At 42.2% G+C, this 15782-nt stretch overlaps 1 protein-coding gene across 1 annotated transcript; it reads left to right on the top strand.

Moving 5' to 3' along the window:
* The first annotated feature begins 372 nt into the window (after nt 1-372).
* Nucleotides 373-14603, top strand: tp53inp1 (tumor protein p53 inducible nuclear protein 1). The gene is given in 5 exon segments (XM_049584899.1): nt 373-585; nt 4656-4865; nt 4868-5032; nt 9034-9553; nt 9716-14603. Coding segments are annotated over 4 exon segments (966 nt in total). The 5' UTR covers nt 373-585; nt 4656-4810; the 3' UTR covers nt 9942-14603.
* The last annotated feature ends 1179 nt before the right edge of the window (nt 14604-15782 follow it).

Here is a 15782-nt window from a genome sequence, read left to right as displayed (position 1 = left end):
TCCACACATTGTTTTCTTCTGCCCTACTTTATGACTCCTTTAAGCAAACCTTATAACTGTGTTCCACCTAAGTGTTGACATGATCCGGGTGTGTGGGCGCTTTCAGAAAACAGGAAACCCGGCAGCCGGACCCGGGTCCTCCTCTTATGTAACCAGCGTCTGTGTTCAGAGGCTCGGTGTGTTATTGCTCCCAAACATGAGCACTTTGCCCAGTCATGTCCTTTTCAGGAGAAGGAGGGGGGGCAGCAGGCAGCAGGCATGTAATCATGTAACACCGCCTGTGATTGGCTGAGCCGCTCCTGGTCCGTGCCCTCCCATAGGCTGCTCTGTGTGACGTCGCGGCGATCAGCTGTTGGAGCTCCATAACAACAACAAAAGAAGGAGCAGTCGGGAGGAAACGGACTGAAGGAAAAAAAAAGGACACCGCACTGTGACTCCCGATGTACAGTCCTTAAATTAACGTTTTTTATATTTTATTTCTTCCGCGAAGAAACCTCACGTTTTTCCATTTTTCGAAAAGTAACGCGTCTACCTCATTTTTAAGGATTTATAACCGACTGTTTACATCTCCTCTGTCTGCCGCAGGTGAGTTCTTTGTTTTCCTCTCGGTGACCGTTAACGGCTCCGGTGCCTCTTATCGCCACGCTAATGAGCATTTCCCTCCACATTACATTAGAGACACTTCATACTGTAGGAAACACGTCAATATTTATAAGTTACGATGCGTTATTTAACGTTTACGATGCTTTTTCAGTCGGCTGACTGCAGTGTTAGCTTAACCTAGCTAGCTGTTTATGCTAGCTGTCGCTCTGCAAAACTTCGTGTATTTCCTCGACTAAACTAAAACAAGTGTTTTATACGTTGTAGAGAATTTTGTCGAGATATATTTGAGGAGATAAACGTTTATCAGGCAGGCTGCGGTCCTGCCCAGCTGGTGTCGAGTTACAGCCTCCTCCCCTTCCCTTTTGTAACCAACAAACCGTCCAATACACAAGCTGCTGCCCCAGTTTGTTCTTGGACCAGTTTGGCTGTTTTGTCTCACAGAGTGGTCGGTGAGGCACATCGACGCTGGAAAAGTCAGCCGATTAATCTGTTAGTCTATCGGTGTGATAATTAATCGGCAACCATTTTGGTAATTGGTGATTTTTCCAGTAAAAAATGTCAAAATGCGTTATTTTCAGCTTTTTTAAAGTGAGGTTTTGCTGTTTTTCCCTTGCTTTAATTTTAGAGATTTGGGGGGTTGTTGTTGGGACAAAACAAGAAATTTTAAGATGTCACCCTGATGTGATTGTCATATTTTACTGTTTATAATGTTTTATAACACAAAACAATCGATTAATTAACAAAATAAGAAATAAGAGTGCAAACAGTCGCAGCTCTTGTTTCTGTCACAAAGCCCATCACACAGTAACTTAAATATACTGCTTATTTCTGTTTTATGTCCTTTTAAATTGTTAATTTTAGACAGTATAATATATTATATTGGGTTCTAATATTTTAAAGACTAACCAAATGATCTAATAATCATAATATAGTCATAAAATGGAAATAATCGTGTCTTTTTCAGCCCCAAACACCACAGTCTGCCCCCACTACATATTATATTGAAGCATCTCTGCTCTGCTGAAACAGACAGGTGTATTATTTGCAGCCTGAAATGTGTGTAATGTGGCTTTAATCCATGTCTGCATGCACGTGTAGTCCTGCAGCCCTGCATTTACGTCTGATTTGATGATTTTAAGCGTCTGTTTTAACACTAGGATGAACAAATAATCATGTCATGGATGCATTAATTTGGGTGTTGTTGAACAGAAAGCCGCAGCTCTGACTCAGTGACCCTCTGACGACGTTAATCTCCCATAAAACACACCCAGAGGAGCTTTGCTTTGTGCTCGGTGATGATTATCATGATCTAAATATGCAGAGCATTTATCCCTGAGATGTCCTGGCAGGGTGGAGGAGGGTGGAAGAGGAACAGGTGCAGCAGATTATCAGCCTGCTGTTGTTGACGCTTCTTCGCTCAGAGCTTTTTTTTTTTCTTCTGTTTTCTGTCTGTCGCTTGGTGTTTTCAGGGCGGAGGAGTTTCCGCTTTTGATTTTGCAGAAGAAGAAGAAGAGCGCTTCTGTTTATTTTTTCCTGCGTGTCACGAATATGACAAAAAAAAATACGAGTTGGCACCTGAGGCTGTGAACGCATCACAGCCTGGAGTCGATGCATTCCTTTAGAAGGCGGTGTGCGTTCAGGTGCCAGTGAAAAAAAATCCAATATTTGGCTTTCCTTAAGTTATCTGACGCTGATGAGGCGTTCATGCCTGCTCATTTTTTTAACCCGTTCATGTCTGCCTCCTAGTGGTGATTATTTTAACAGCTAGTTTAAATATTAAAGGAACAGTGTGTGGTTCAAACCAAACCATCGCCCTTTAATAAGATTAAAAACACGGGATTAAAATGTGTTAGAACAATTTTAATAATTAGACAGCGACTAAGAATAATTTTTTTTAATGTTTTCTAATATTGTTACAGGTTTGTTTACATCAGTCTTATTGTAAACAAAGGTGTGAAACGAAACATTTAGCGTCATCCATCAATTTATACTGATTTACGGTGTTGAAAATGACTGATTGTGTATTTAATTATATATATTTATCTTTTTTAAATACCTGTTACTGTAGTTTTTTGAGTTTTCATCGTTACAGTTACAGTTAACATATCATTATATATAGTAGTAGTATAGTATATAGTATTATAGTTAAACTTAATGTCACCAGTTGAGTGATTCTGTGTGTGTATTAGCTGTATCAGTGGTTCCCAACTGGTGGGTCACGGTCCAAAAGTAGGTTGTGTGTCCATTCTGATTGGACCGCAAGTGACTCACTAACATATCAGATTGTAAAAAACACATTTTATTTTAAGTACATTGAATTTCCAGCTCAGAGTTTTTATTTTGAAGTGCCGCTTCCTGCTATGGATTAACAGAGACCACAAACTAATTCGAGAAATCTGTAGCCTGTGGCTGGACCAGTTAGGGAACCACTGAGTTAGAGAAAATGATCAGTATTATTGGTTGATATACTGCATTATAATGCATTTGTTGTCTGTGACCATATATGGCAATGTTTAGCTTTCCACTGCAAATCGTAACACAATATGGTGTAACTTCTTTACCATCAAAATGCCAATCAAACCATGTAAAAAAAAATGTCTCTCTTTCCCCCTTTACATATTTATGATCGTCAAATTCTGTTTATTTTGGGCGTGGCTGTGCCAGTGGGTCGAGGGTGGTTGCTGAGGGCCGGGCTTAAATGGGCAGAGAAAGCTGTGCACAAGTTTATAATGAACTTTCACCTGTTTATTTTTGGGAAACTAAAGGAAAACACCACCATGGTATCATTAATGCACACACCACTGAAACACTGAGCCAAACTGTGAGTCAAATTATGGATTTAATGTTTCACTTCACACAACAAAACAACATGTAGAGGTGTTACAGTAGTTCTTCAGCTGTGTCTTGTTTCTGCAGTTTCTTGTCTGGCTGCTCCTCCAATCAGAGGGTTAAATGTAGCCTGCGAAGCGCAACACGGGGCAAAAAAAGCCCAAAGCACCCTTGGCTTTAATCCAGTAATATTGTGCCAAAGGCCCCCCTTCCCCTTTATACAGCAGCTGCAGCGGGACGCCGACACCGATCACTTCTTATTCTAATACTTTCCATGAAAGACCGTGCTGAGACCAGCCGAGCGGCTGCCGGCCAGCTGTGTCTGAATACAGCACATCTCTTTATTTACTGTTGAATAAAACGCAGACAGGATGGCCGCTCTCTGCTGCTTACCTCCATCACAACCTGCAGCTGCTGCTCGCCTCCGTCAGGCCTGACAGGAAATCAGTCCTGCCTCACTGATGGCCACTCATGAACCTGGCCTCTTTACACCTTCTGTCACCTGCTATCACTCACACGTTAATCGCCAGGCCTTTTAATACACATTTAATAATAGACAACGGAGTAAAAATATATTTAATATTTTTTTCTGGTGGTGTTGCAGGTTTGTGTACATCTGATCAGTATCAGGTAATAACACGAACAGTTTCATGTTATAATGGGATGCTTTTCTTGTTATTTCATGAAAACATCTTGTTATCTTGTGTTCTGTTTTTTTTCTGGCGTGGCAGTTTGACTCTTCCAAACACATGGACTGGTGTCTAAACCGATCTTTTCTCATCAAACACGACAAAACGTTTATTTAAAGAGGATCATGAAGGGTGCTCTCTGGAGATCTGTATCTCTATTTAAATAAAAATGGCAGCACAGACACGGAGCCAAAGTTCACTGACAGAAGGAGGAAAACATAAAGACGAGGAACGTACAGCTGAGAATCAAAGAGCCAGTAGATACATTTTTAAGTGTTCACAGTATGTACTGTGAGGGCAGCTTAATTAAGTTACAGGCAACCTAATAATCACTTGGCCTGACTCGCTGCTTCCTTTATATGCGTCTGACCCATATTCTATTTTATAGCTGCACATACACTGTAAATAAAGATGTCATTATACAGTGTGTGTCAGTTAAAGGTCACCTCAGATCAAAACAGGAGGAAGTAAACACCGTCACAGACGCAGCAGCACACTGTTGATTTAACGTCTCTTTTTTTTTCCTCCTCTCAGGGCTTATTTTGTACTTTTGCACTCGTCGAATTGACTCTGACGTTGAGCGATGTCCAGCCAGTGCCTGCTGGCCCGCAGATGATCCATGACCACACCATATTGATGCACTTTAGCACCTTTCCGGAGCCTTCCCCCCGCCGTGAACCCCGCAGCTGATGACCAAAGTGCGCGCCACGCCTCCCCGCCGTCGCCCCGAGCCACGCGCCTCTCCCAGCCCCTCCCTCAGCCTCACGCCCCCGCAGGACGTACAGGGATGTTCCAGAGGTTCGCCAGCGCTCTGTTCGGGGACGACGTGGAGGAGCTGAGTCGATGCAGCAGACCTGGAGGCGGCAAGGAGGAAGAGGAGGACGAAGACTGGATCCTGGTCAACTACCTGGGTATGTAGCACTGCACTCACCTGTGTTCACTTGCTGATTTAAAACCAGTAAAATATTCTGTTCCAGCTGGTACACATAATGAACTTTAAATCACACTGACACTTTGTGGTTTCATCACACCATCATCCATCAGATTAGCACTTTTATTAATTATTCTATTGCTTCAAAGCACAAACCTCTGCAGAGTCTTAACCCTCCTGTCACCTGAGAAAATAGTCGGCATTCGTTTAACTTAGTTCTTTTTATCTGGGCAGAATTCAACGCAGGCAAAAAACCTGTTACCACCTCCCATAACACTGAACGCACTCAGTGGTGGCTTGACACAATGTATTAAGTAAATGCACACATTGACAGTTATAATCCAGCTCACGTGTTTGAGCAGAGACGACACAGTTAACACATCAGCCGTCGACTCGCCGACCTGCAGATGTTTGTTTTGTGATAACTTTGAGACAAACCTCAGACAGATCTGTCTCGCCATCAAGAAACATCCTTGTTCAACTAGTTTAAGCTGCCATGTAATCTGCTGTCTCGCTTCAACGCCGTAAATCAAGTTTGAATTTATCTCTTTATCTCTCCTTGACCCCATTGTTTTCTCAATTGGCGGACATTTTAGGCTGCTGCTCTTCTTCTTTGAGTTAGCTGCTAACCACTAACAGCTACGTTTTAAATGTCCCAGCAGTGGGTTGCACACACAACACAAAATGTTACACTCGTGCCACCTATAAAAATTAGACCAATTTCAGAAAGAAATAAAGAAAATGAAAACCCTGAAATCTTAAAGCTCAGTATCTGCTAACAAGCTTTTGAGGACGAGTACAGTTTCTGCACAGAGTGAAAATAAACCAACATGAGTCAGGACAGACACATAGATACTGTATAACTTTAGACTGGTTTAATGGCAGGTCAGAGATGAGCCAAGTTTCCTGAGCTGTCTGAGATCAAAAAAAGATCCCAGTCAAAACATACACACACACACTGTATACAGGAACATGACACACTGCAGTGACTTCCAGAAGGCTCTGAAAGTGAAGCTGTGGTTTGGCCCATCGTTCACCCGCTGCCGGTCCCAACTCGACTTGTCGTCTCCGATTCCACAGCCGTGTGAATATTTCAGGTGGGAGGGGGGACAAACAGAGGCCGACTGGTGGTGGGGGCAGGGGTGGGGGTGGGGGGTGATGCTGGCTGGCATCAGGCAGTTTATGGTAGTCAACCTGTAAACACGCGAAACAAAAGCGCCTGAGGAACCAGAGGAGGTAAAAATAGACCCTGGTGGAGCAGGAGTTCCCATTCTGGGCCCGTGGAGGTGGACATGTATGGGCACAGAGCAGCGTCCCAGTTTAACATACTCCATCACACACCTGGATACAGTGTTGAGTTTCTCCCAGGTGCATCATAAAGTTACAGACTGTTTATAAAGTGTGCTGAGCTCTGCACAAGACTAATGAGCGCTCAGGCTGCTTCTCCTCTGCAGGGATAACGATTCTGAGATGGTTTGATGGAAGTTTGCACGGCCATCCCAAAATATATGCCCATACACACCTGCTGCACAGGTGTAACCATGTCCACCTGTATGCATGTTTGTGTTTTGGACTGTGTCACGACCTGAAGGCCTGCGAGCCAGAGGGCCTGTTTACAGAGGTGATTTAGGGAACAGCAAAGTGTGGCATTAAAAACATTTCACAGATGACTGTTGCTCTTTAAGTGCAGATAAATGTCCTGCAGCGCTCTCACATGTTCATGCATGTGTCACATGTATGAGGCTGGTTTTGATCCATGATGTCATGTTGGAAATCTCAGCTTGCATGTTGTAAATTTGGTGAAACAGCTGATTTGTGGCTGAGAATGAAATGATATGTTTGTGTGGACTGAAACTCTGCAGACTCTGAGCCTTTGTGTTTCCTAGAGGAGACTGAGTCATGTGGAAGGTCAGCCGGTTCGTTCATAATCCACACTGACCCCATTAACCTGACACACAGCCTGCCAAACTCTCCAGAACACTGCTGGTCCTCGCTAACAGCAGAGCTCCGCTGCTGCTGTCGGGAGCTGTTAGCACACTCCTGAACCTCCTCGGTTTCCTGCAGCCTCTGGAGGAAGAGATCAGCTGCTGATGGGCTCGGACGGCGAGGGGTTGTCCCGCTGCTGAGAGGATGAAATGTGCAGATCAGCTGGCAGGCCCTGAGTCAGCACTCTGCAGCCTCTCGGGCCTGTTGTGGGTAAACAAGGATTCCTCTGTGAACTCCTGGGAGAGAGAGCCACCGGCTGCTGTTCCTGTCACGTGTGGAAATGAACTCCAAACGCTGGCTCTCATGCAACAAACAAGTGCAATGCATACTGTAAACAGTGAGGGCACAGAGGTCATTTGATGAAGGGTGATAAGTTCATAACCTTCACTCCTCCAGCTGTGTGTTTGGGTAAAAACTGAAACACTGCAGGGTTTAAGAGTTAAAATTGCATGTTGTAATTCAGAGGCTGGAGAAAACATCAGATCCTTAAACAGAACTGAAATCAAATGGAGACGTCTGCTTCGTCAACACAGTTATTTTTAGTTTCCAGTCTGCCAGCTTGAGATCACGTTTCCTTTCATAACTTCCTGCGTCTCTGTGAATCATTAGAAGCTCATTTTTGGATCAAAACAAGAGCCTGACTCCCAGATTTTGGCACGCTAACGTCTGTTTGTTAGACGTGCAGGATGTCGACACATTTGCTGTGCGTGATGATTTCCATGCGAACAAATGTGCAGCGGTTGTTCCCGCAGTTTGATGCAGAGGACGGATGCAGTGAAAGGATCAGGTGAGCAGATTAAGCAGCTCTGATAGTGTGAGACGGGTTTAGCAGCCTGCAGACGTGTCTGCAGATGCACAAACAGAAACATGCGTGCAGGCTGCGGTTTCATTTGGACATGTGATGCTGGGCTGTCAGGTCGCCTGCCTGCAGATCTCTGGCTGCTTTTTTTTTTTCTTTCTTTCTTTCTTTTTTTTTTTTTTTAGATCTCTGGCTGCTACGCATCAGAAAAATGGTTGTTTACATGTCACAGCTGCTGCAGCACAGACAGGTCACAGTGCCACCTGCTGACACACTGAAGATACTACACTGGAGTTTCACCTCCAGCAGCAAAACAACAGCTGGTCCGATTAAGAGCCTGAAAGACATTTAACTAGAATCAAGAATTTTTAAATCTCTCATACTTATAATAGAATCTAGTTTACGGAGACTTGTAGGTGACACCAAGTTGACAGAGCCAAAACATTAAAAGCACTTTCACCAAAGACAGCATGGATACAGTGACCAGATATACTCTGAGCAGGACATTTTACAGTGTAAAAATAAACTAACTGAGATTGAGATACTGACCTTAAACATTTTTTGACTGCAATTTAGGGCTGCACAACTTGCAAAAAAAATCATAAACATTATTTTGACAGGTGTTATGATTGCAATATGAGTTGTGATTTTACTGGAAATGGTAGTTTTTGCATTTAAATTGCACTTAAGAAAAGAATGTAAAAATAATGACATGATTTATAACAGTGTGTGTGACACATTTTACCTTCATCACAAATTGTTTTGGCCATCAAACACACAAATACTGATATAATTGTGATCAACTAATATTGAGCACTAAATGTTACTCACAGGAACTACTTTCTAAATGGTCCCGGTGAAAACTGGTGACAAGAGACATACATTTATTATCCAGAAAAGGGGAAGTAAAATGAGTCAGCTGCTGACATCCAGTTGTTCATATGGACACACGTGTGCTGCCCGAGATTTATGACTACATGGACTGCATGTGCAGCGCATGCACAAACAACCAGTGTCAAATGTAGGGAACCATGTGCATGTCTGCTGTCTGCGCCACCATCCACGTCCAGTTTGGAGTGCATATCAGGGATCAGTCACTCAGACACGACTACATTTTAAACGCATCATACACGTGTAAAGTAAAAATCCCTTTGTGATGTATCAAAGCATTTATCCAGCTGTTTCTCTCCCTGCAGCTGAAGCCTGCTCCGGTCAGTGTGGTGACGGCCTCTCTGGATCCACTGTCGGTCCTGAGGAAGAGGAGGACGAGGAGGAGGACCTGGTAATGATCCCCTCCCCCATGGCCAGCCCCCCAATCCGCTACGCCTCCTGCACCTCCCTCAACTCCACGGCCGACACCGACCCAGATGGCGGGGCTGAGGAGGAGGACGAAGACGACGAAGAGGAGGAGAGCGGCTTCCTCCGTCTGGACGCCTGCTCTCTGGAGGAGAGCTGGTTCGTCACCCCGCCGCCCTGCTTCACCGGCCGCGGCAGCCAGCCCGTCCTCCTGGAGACCAGCCCTCTGGAGAACCTGCTGATCGAACACCCCAGCATGTCCGTGTACGCCCACCACAGCCCCCCCAGGCTGAGCCTTGACCCCCTGCCGCGCTCCCTCGACCTGGAGCTGGGCTTGTTGCCTGGAAATGTGCCCGCCGCCCTGACACCCTCCGCTGGGAAGGAGAAGAGCAGACACGCTCTGGACGGCTCTCGTCACAGGTAAAGTCCTGAGAGCAGCAGCAACATCTGTTAGAGCTTATGTTCAACATTAACTGATGTCAGGGGGTTCATGGTGCTGGAGTGTCACCACTGAGCACCACAACACATTTGTTCAGTTCAGCTCCATCTAACACTTTTCTGTCTCTCTGTCGCCCCCTACAGGCCAGAGGTGGCGGTCGTTCAGCGTCGCTCCAGCCTCCACTCAGCCTGCTACGCTGCGGCTCTCTCCACCCGCACCGGCATCCTGCAGCAGCGGACAGCGAGCACCACCACCCAGCGCACCCAACCGCTGTCCCGCAACGCCCTGCGACGCCTCAACCTGCTGCGCCCCCCGAAGGCCAGCACCGTGCACCTGCACCAGCCGAGCCAGAGACACCTCAACTTCTGAGGTGTCCTGATCACCTTCATCATCACCATCATCATCATCATCATCAAACCCTGTCCTTTTAGCAGTATGGGAGACAAACAGTGGCCACCTCAAGAAATCAACACCAGCAACATGTCATCAGCCATCAGTCACACCCCGGTCTGTTCTGAAATCTGATTGGATGCTTTTTTAATTTTATCAGCTCATGTGGCCGGTGGGAGAAAAGTTTCTCTCCTCCTCATCCATCCATCCATCCATCCATGCTCCCTTCTTTGTATTGATGCTGAGAAGAAGTGTTATGAATAGAAAAGGTCAGCATGTGTCCCCCGACCTCCTCCCATCATCGTTTCCCCTCCGCTGGACCAGTTTGTCCAATCACAGAGAAGAGTCGTCACAGTGACGTCCTCTTCTCCTTTCTATCTCTTTTTTTTCTTCTTCATGTTCTTTACGGACAACTTAATGTGTAGAATCAATGCTGTAGGTCACTTTACTCAGCGGCAGGTTCGCAGTGTGGCAGGATGCCCAGATGATGTTGTGGTGATGTCATGGTGATGTCACAGTGTCCTCACCATCTGGCAACTTTTTGGGCAACTTGACAGGACACATTCAGGAGACATTTCAGATCACAAATCACTTGAACACAAACAGTGCAGCAGCACAACGGTGCCATTTAATCAGTGCAGGAGAGTTGTGATAGTTGCCTCACAGCGTTGCCCAAAAAAGTTGACAGCAGTGACGGTTGTGCTCGTCGGGATTCGGCAGGAAAGTTATAAAACAATGAGTTGAAACTTTAAAGGAAAAATCCCCTCAAATAATCTGTTAGAATCTGCAGTCTGTAGTTAAGTCCGTCTGGCTCAAGACAGCAGTCGTTTCCCAGAATGCCTTTTGATGACCGTCACAAGAGAACAGGGGAATTAAAGGGACGTTCCACTGAGTTAACCTGTCGAAGTCAGTGTACGCTGTCTGTAGAAACAGGTGTATGATGAGTGTTATCTCAGCTTGGGCTTGGAGACAATACATTTATTTTTATCAAAAAGTCTCTGTTACAAGCTGGGGGTGTTGAGTTGCATTATGGGAACTGTAAGATCCAGTGTTTTAGTAGATTAACCTACAGAGGTGACTAAAAAGTCTGGGCATGTCGGCCTCTGATAGTTTGATATCGCTGTTGTTTTTAACTCTCTGTGTTGTCAGTCCTCCAGTTTTACACAAGTATGATCCTGCATCACTGTCGTGCTCCTTTTAAATATAAAACATTATATTTTTTTGTTTTTAAAAAGGAAAAATATTTCTTGCTGTAGTAGCAACTAACACAAGCAGTTTGCAACAAGACATTTACTCCACGTCCATTTAACGCAAACGTTCTGTGACATTTTGGGAGAGTGAAACGTGTGTGAACATGCTGCACTCAGAGTTTTTTTCTTTCCCTGTGAAACTGGAGGGTGTAGTAACCGAAAACTGAGAGACAGAACGGAGAGTTTCATGAGTCACTTCTGGCTCAAACACAAACCTGTACTGTAGCTGCTTTGCCTGTTTATTTTCTGCTCTTGCAGATTTAGATATGTGTTTACCTCACTCCTTGATTCTGAGGGAACTGACCTCATGACGTGACCTCATGTTCATCTGGTCAGATATCCACAGAAATGAAAACACATCACGGCTTGCTGTTTCCCCCTCAGTGTTTGAGTGCTTAACAGGATTTTTAAAAAAGTTTCCTGCCGTGAAGTTTGTAAATTAAACGATCTGAAGTCCTGTAGCATCACCTTGTTGTTAGATACGACGGCGCCTCTCTGTTCGTCCTGCGCCGCCAGCCTGAACCTGCCGCTGACTTTGTAATTCAGTACTTTTCACAATATTTTTTTGAAAAGAAAAAAAAAGAAAAAAGACGGTAAAAATTACTGGGTTAAATGTCACTAAACGCCTTGTTTTAACGGTAGCTTTGAGATGAATAGAAATGTAAAAACAAAAATGTATTTAAAAAAAAAACTTCCAAAATATTTTTTGAAAAGAAAAAAACAAATTACATATCAGTATGAAGTTGGTATATATGCGTATATGGTTTCTTGCTTAGGTATGTTTGGTTATGTTAGTGTGCAATCTGTTGCATGGTTGTAGAGTTGTGTTAGTGTGACGACGGTGGAAAAACGAAAATGGAAAAAGATTTTATTTCTTTTTATTATTATTATTATTATTACTTTGTTTGTTCTTAAATGAATCTGCAGTCTACTTCTCAGGGTCACAACCAATCACCTTTACTCTTTAGGAAAAAAATGCAGATTTACTTGACGGCTGATGATTCTTTGTGCGTGCTCGGACTTTTTCCAGCTCTGTCCCAGCGAGCTTTCCCTCGTGAAAATGCTTGTGAGAATTAATCGACTTTTAGTTTTAGTTTATCTCGGTCCCAGGATTGTGAAAATGAACTTTTGATGCTCTCAGTCGACTGTTGGAAATCCATCAAGATGGAGAGAAGCTGTTGGTCTTTTTCAGCTATGTTTATATTATACCTAACAAGGTTTTAGAAATGTACTTTATGCTTTTTAACTATTCTATTTTCCATGTTAACTTAGTTACATTTTGCTAAACTGTTAAAATATTTAAACCAAAAAAGTAGCAATGATCTTTAACCTTTAACCTGTTGTAATACTGATTTTTTTTTTGTTGTTGTTGTTGTTGTTGTTGACGTCGTTGTTTAACTTTTAAGTGTTTGTCGGCAGTTCTTGGCCTTGGTGCTCTGAAATGGTGGACTGTGATGTTTAACGTGTCTGCTGTTGGGAAAGTAGAGCCCGGGCCGAGTCACCACGCTGCAGGAGACAACAAACGATCCATCGTACAGAGTGACTGAATCAGGTGAAGCACATTCCTGTCAGGAAAACAAAATAATAGACGAAAAGTTGGGATTAAAAAGATAAAAACAGGCATGGGGAGTCGAAGTTATGAGATGGAAAGGCAAAAATGTTACTTTAAAGGTCCAGTGTGTAAGATTTAGTGGCATCTAGTGGTGAGGTTGCAGATTGCAACTAACTGAAACTCTTTACGTGTGCCAAACGTGCACATGTTGAAAATGTCCCGTTCATACAGAGGTAATTTCGGCGCTGTTACTACCTCTGCTTCAGAGGCGTGAAATTCCCGTCTTGAAGAGGCTGTGTAAAAGCGGCTTATTACTTTAAACGGCAAAAATTTAATTTACTATCTCATGATTTTGATTTATGTCAAACTATTTTGCATTTTTAGTTTATTAACTTAGAATTAAAATTTTAATTACTGCATGAAATTAAGATAAAATTAAGTGAATCTTTTTAAGGTTATTTGACTTGCCTTTGTATCTCATGATTTTGATTTACTGTGAGTATTTTTATTTTTTATTCCAGACGTTTCTTCCTTATTTTTCTTTTCCTGGCAAAAATGAGCTTCCATAGAGGATCTCATGTTGAACCTTTAAATCTTAAACTTTTCTGAAGGTGTATGAAAAATCTGGTGATAATGTTAAAACAGGTTAAAGACTAGACCTTTACACTTTGCTGTAAAGGTCACGTCAGCTGATTTTATCGGTCTAATCAAACATCAAACACATCAGCAGTAAATGATTTCATTTTTAAAGGGGAGTGAATCCTGTTTGAAGATACACAGACACAAAATATAGCAGTCTGTGCAGTATGAACACACAAAGATTTTAAAGCTCAGTGAAGATCTAATCACTCTCTGCAGTGCTGATCCTGAATCTTCAGTCACGTCTGACTTCAGTTTGTCTCTGTGGTCGTGTTGATGGGACGGTATCATTATTAAGAAAGCACTAACAAACGTTTGTTAGGCGTCTGTACGGTTTTGCTGTAAATAATCGTATACGATAGTTGAGTGGTTCAATCTGGTGTATTTAAGATTTTCTTTTACTTCTCGAATGTTTCTCCCTTTCAGCTATTGAGCTTTGCAATCATGGACAATGTTATTTTGTGTTTTAAAAAAGGCAAACTTAAAGACAGAAGGGATCAGAGGGGACGGACGGCGATGTTCGTGTCCTCCTGCTGTCAGGAGCCTTTTGTTGTTTTGTTTTTTACTTCTCAGTTCATCTCTCCATCATCAGACTAACAGGGATTTGTAATGTTTTTGTTCAATGCCTTGAAATTTGTGGATCTCGTGCCTTCCAGGTTGAAATGTTGTAATGACAATGCATCAATGAAGAACTTGAACTCACCGAGTGGACGTAATAAATAAAAACAAACAAACGGACATCAGAAACCAACTATGCACCACTCGGAGGACGCCCGTTCGCCCTCTCCACCGCCCGCCCAGCTTTTTATAATGACTCAACAAACCAGACAGAATGATGTAGCAAAACCTCTTTTCTCCTTGTTTATTTTAAGAAAAAAAGTGTGAAGAATATTTTGTGGCATTTTTATTTTTCACCAAGTGTTAGACTTTTTTTTGTTGTTTTTTGTTTTTGTGTAGTTTACTGGAATAATACAGCACTTTGCCAAAAAGGAAAAAAAAGGTGTAGGAATTTTAGGGTTAACTTTTTATTTATCGACACGACTGGTCTCCATCTTTGTATTTTGGATGTATGACAGATCAATTCACTCTGTTCTGATGTCAAAACAAATGCTAATTAAAAAGTGGGGTCATCTGTTTTCAAACTGTAATAGTTAATACATGTGATCTCTTATTAGCCTATAATAAATGTTTTCATACACAGCTCTCCTGTCGCTCTCTGTTTCTGTTTCTTCAGCCCTCCATAGACAGACTCCATAGAAATAAAACAGCATCTCACCGTCATCAATGAACAGCGGTTTGATAATGTGACAGTTTTAGCAGAGTTTCAGTTTCAGTAGTCCTTGACATTTGAGGCAGGATGTTACACCTTGAAGCTGCTGGCCAGATGTGGGCAAAACATTTCATAGAAGAAAAAAAAATCATATCTATACAAAACACTCAAATGAAGAAAATACACATCCAACACAAAAAGCACATAATCATGTCTTCTACTGTTGCACCATGTTCACCTTATGACTTAGTGTTAGCTGTTGCCAGTGGTGGAGACTGAGTATTAACATCCTTCTCTCATCCGTAAAAGTCCCAATATTAAAAAAAATCTCTTTTATCAGTGAAAGTTCTCCATATAGAAGCACTTAAAATATCAAAAATAGTTCAGTAGTGTATTGTACGACATTGTTAAATTATTACTGTTGCATTAACAGTATTTAATACTGTAGCTCTTCTTAATCCACAGAAATGTTACAATAATATCTGTACTGTTATCGTATTAATATTATCTTAATTATCTTAACTACAGCACCTATTGTATGTGTTGTTCTTACTTATTATTTACATATTGTGCTGCACATTGTAACAGTATACACATACTTTATATTTATAACTTTACATCCTTGTTTTACACACTGTAATGTAGCACAAGGCATTGCACACTTTACATACTCAGCACATTATACATATTTTATATTTTAAAATATTTTTAAAAAAGAAATTAACAACACACATAAAAAGCGAAGGATAAAAATGACAACTGCTTAGTTGAACAAGAGCTCCAGACTAAGAGGCACTTAAAAATTGTTAAAGCTGCACAATTTACAATAAATAAATAAATAGATAAATAATTAGAAATAAATCAATGAAGTGTTCAGAGTCGTTGCACATCAGAGTCCTTTTCAGATGTCTTTTGAATAATACTAATGTAGATGAAGATTGCAGAGATGGAGGAAGGTTGTTCCAAAGAGATGCTTGTCTGTATTTCAGTGAATATAGATTAAGATTAAAAATGATTGATCATCCTTCTTATTTCTACTTCTGTAACATCAGAGCAACTGCAACGAATCACAATAAAGTCACATTTCTGATTCTGACATACTTTAATAC

Source organism: Epinephelus fuscoguttatus, linkage group LG8 (assembly GCF_011397635.1).
Source record: "Epinephelus fuscoguttatus linkage group LG8, E.fuscoguttatus.final_Chr_v1".
In the NCBI taxonomy this organism is placed as follows: domain Eukaryota; kingdom Metazoa; phylum Chordata; class Actinopteri; order Perciformes; family Serranidae; genus Epinephelus; species Epinephelus fuscoguttatus.
Note: the sequence above shows the minus strand (reverse complement) of the source record. Positions and strands in the feature narration are given on the sequence as shown.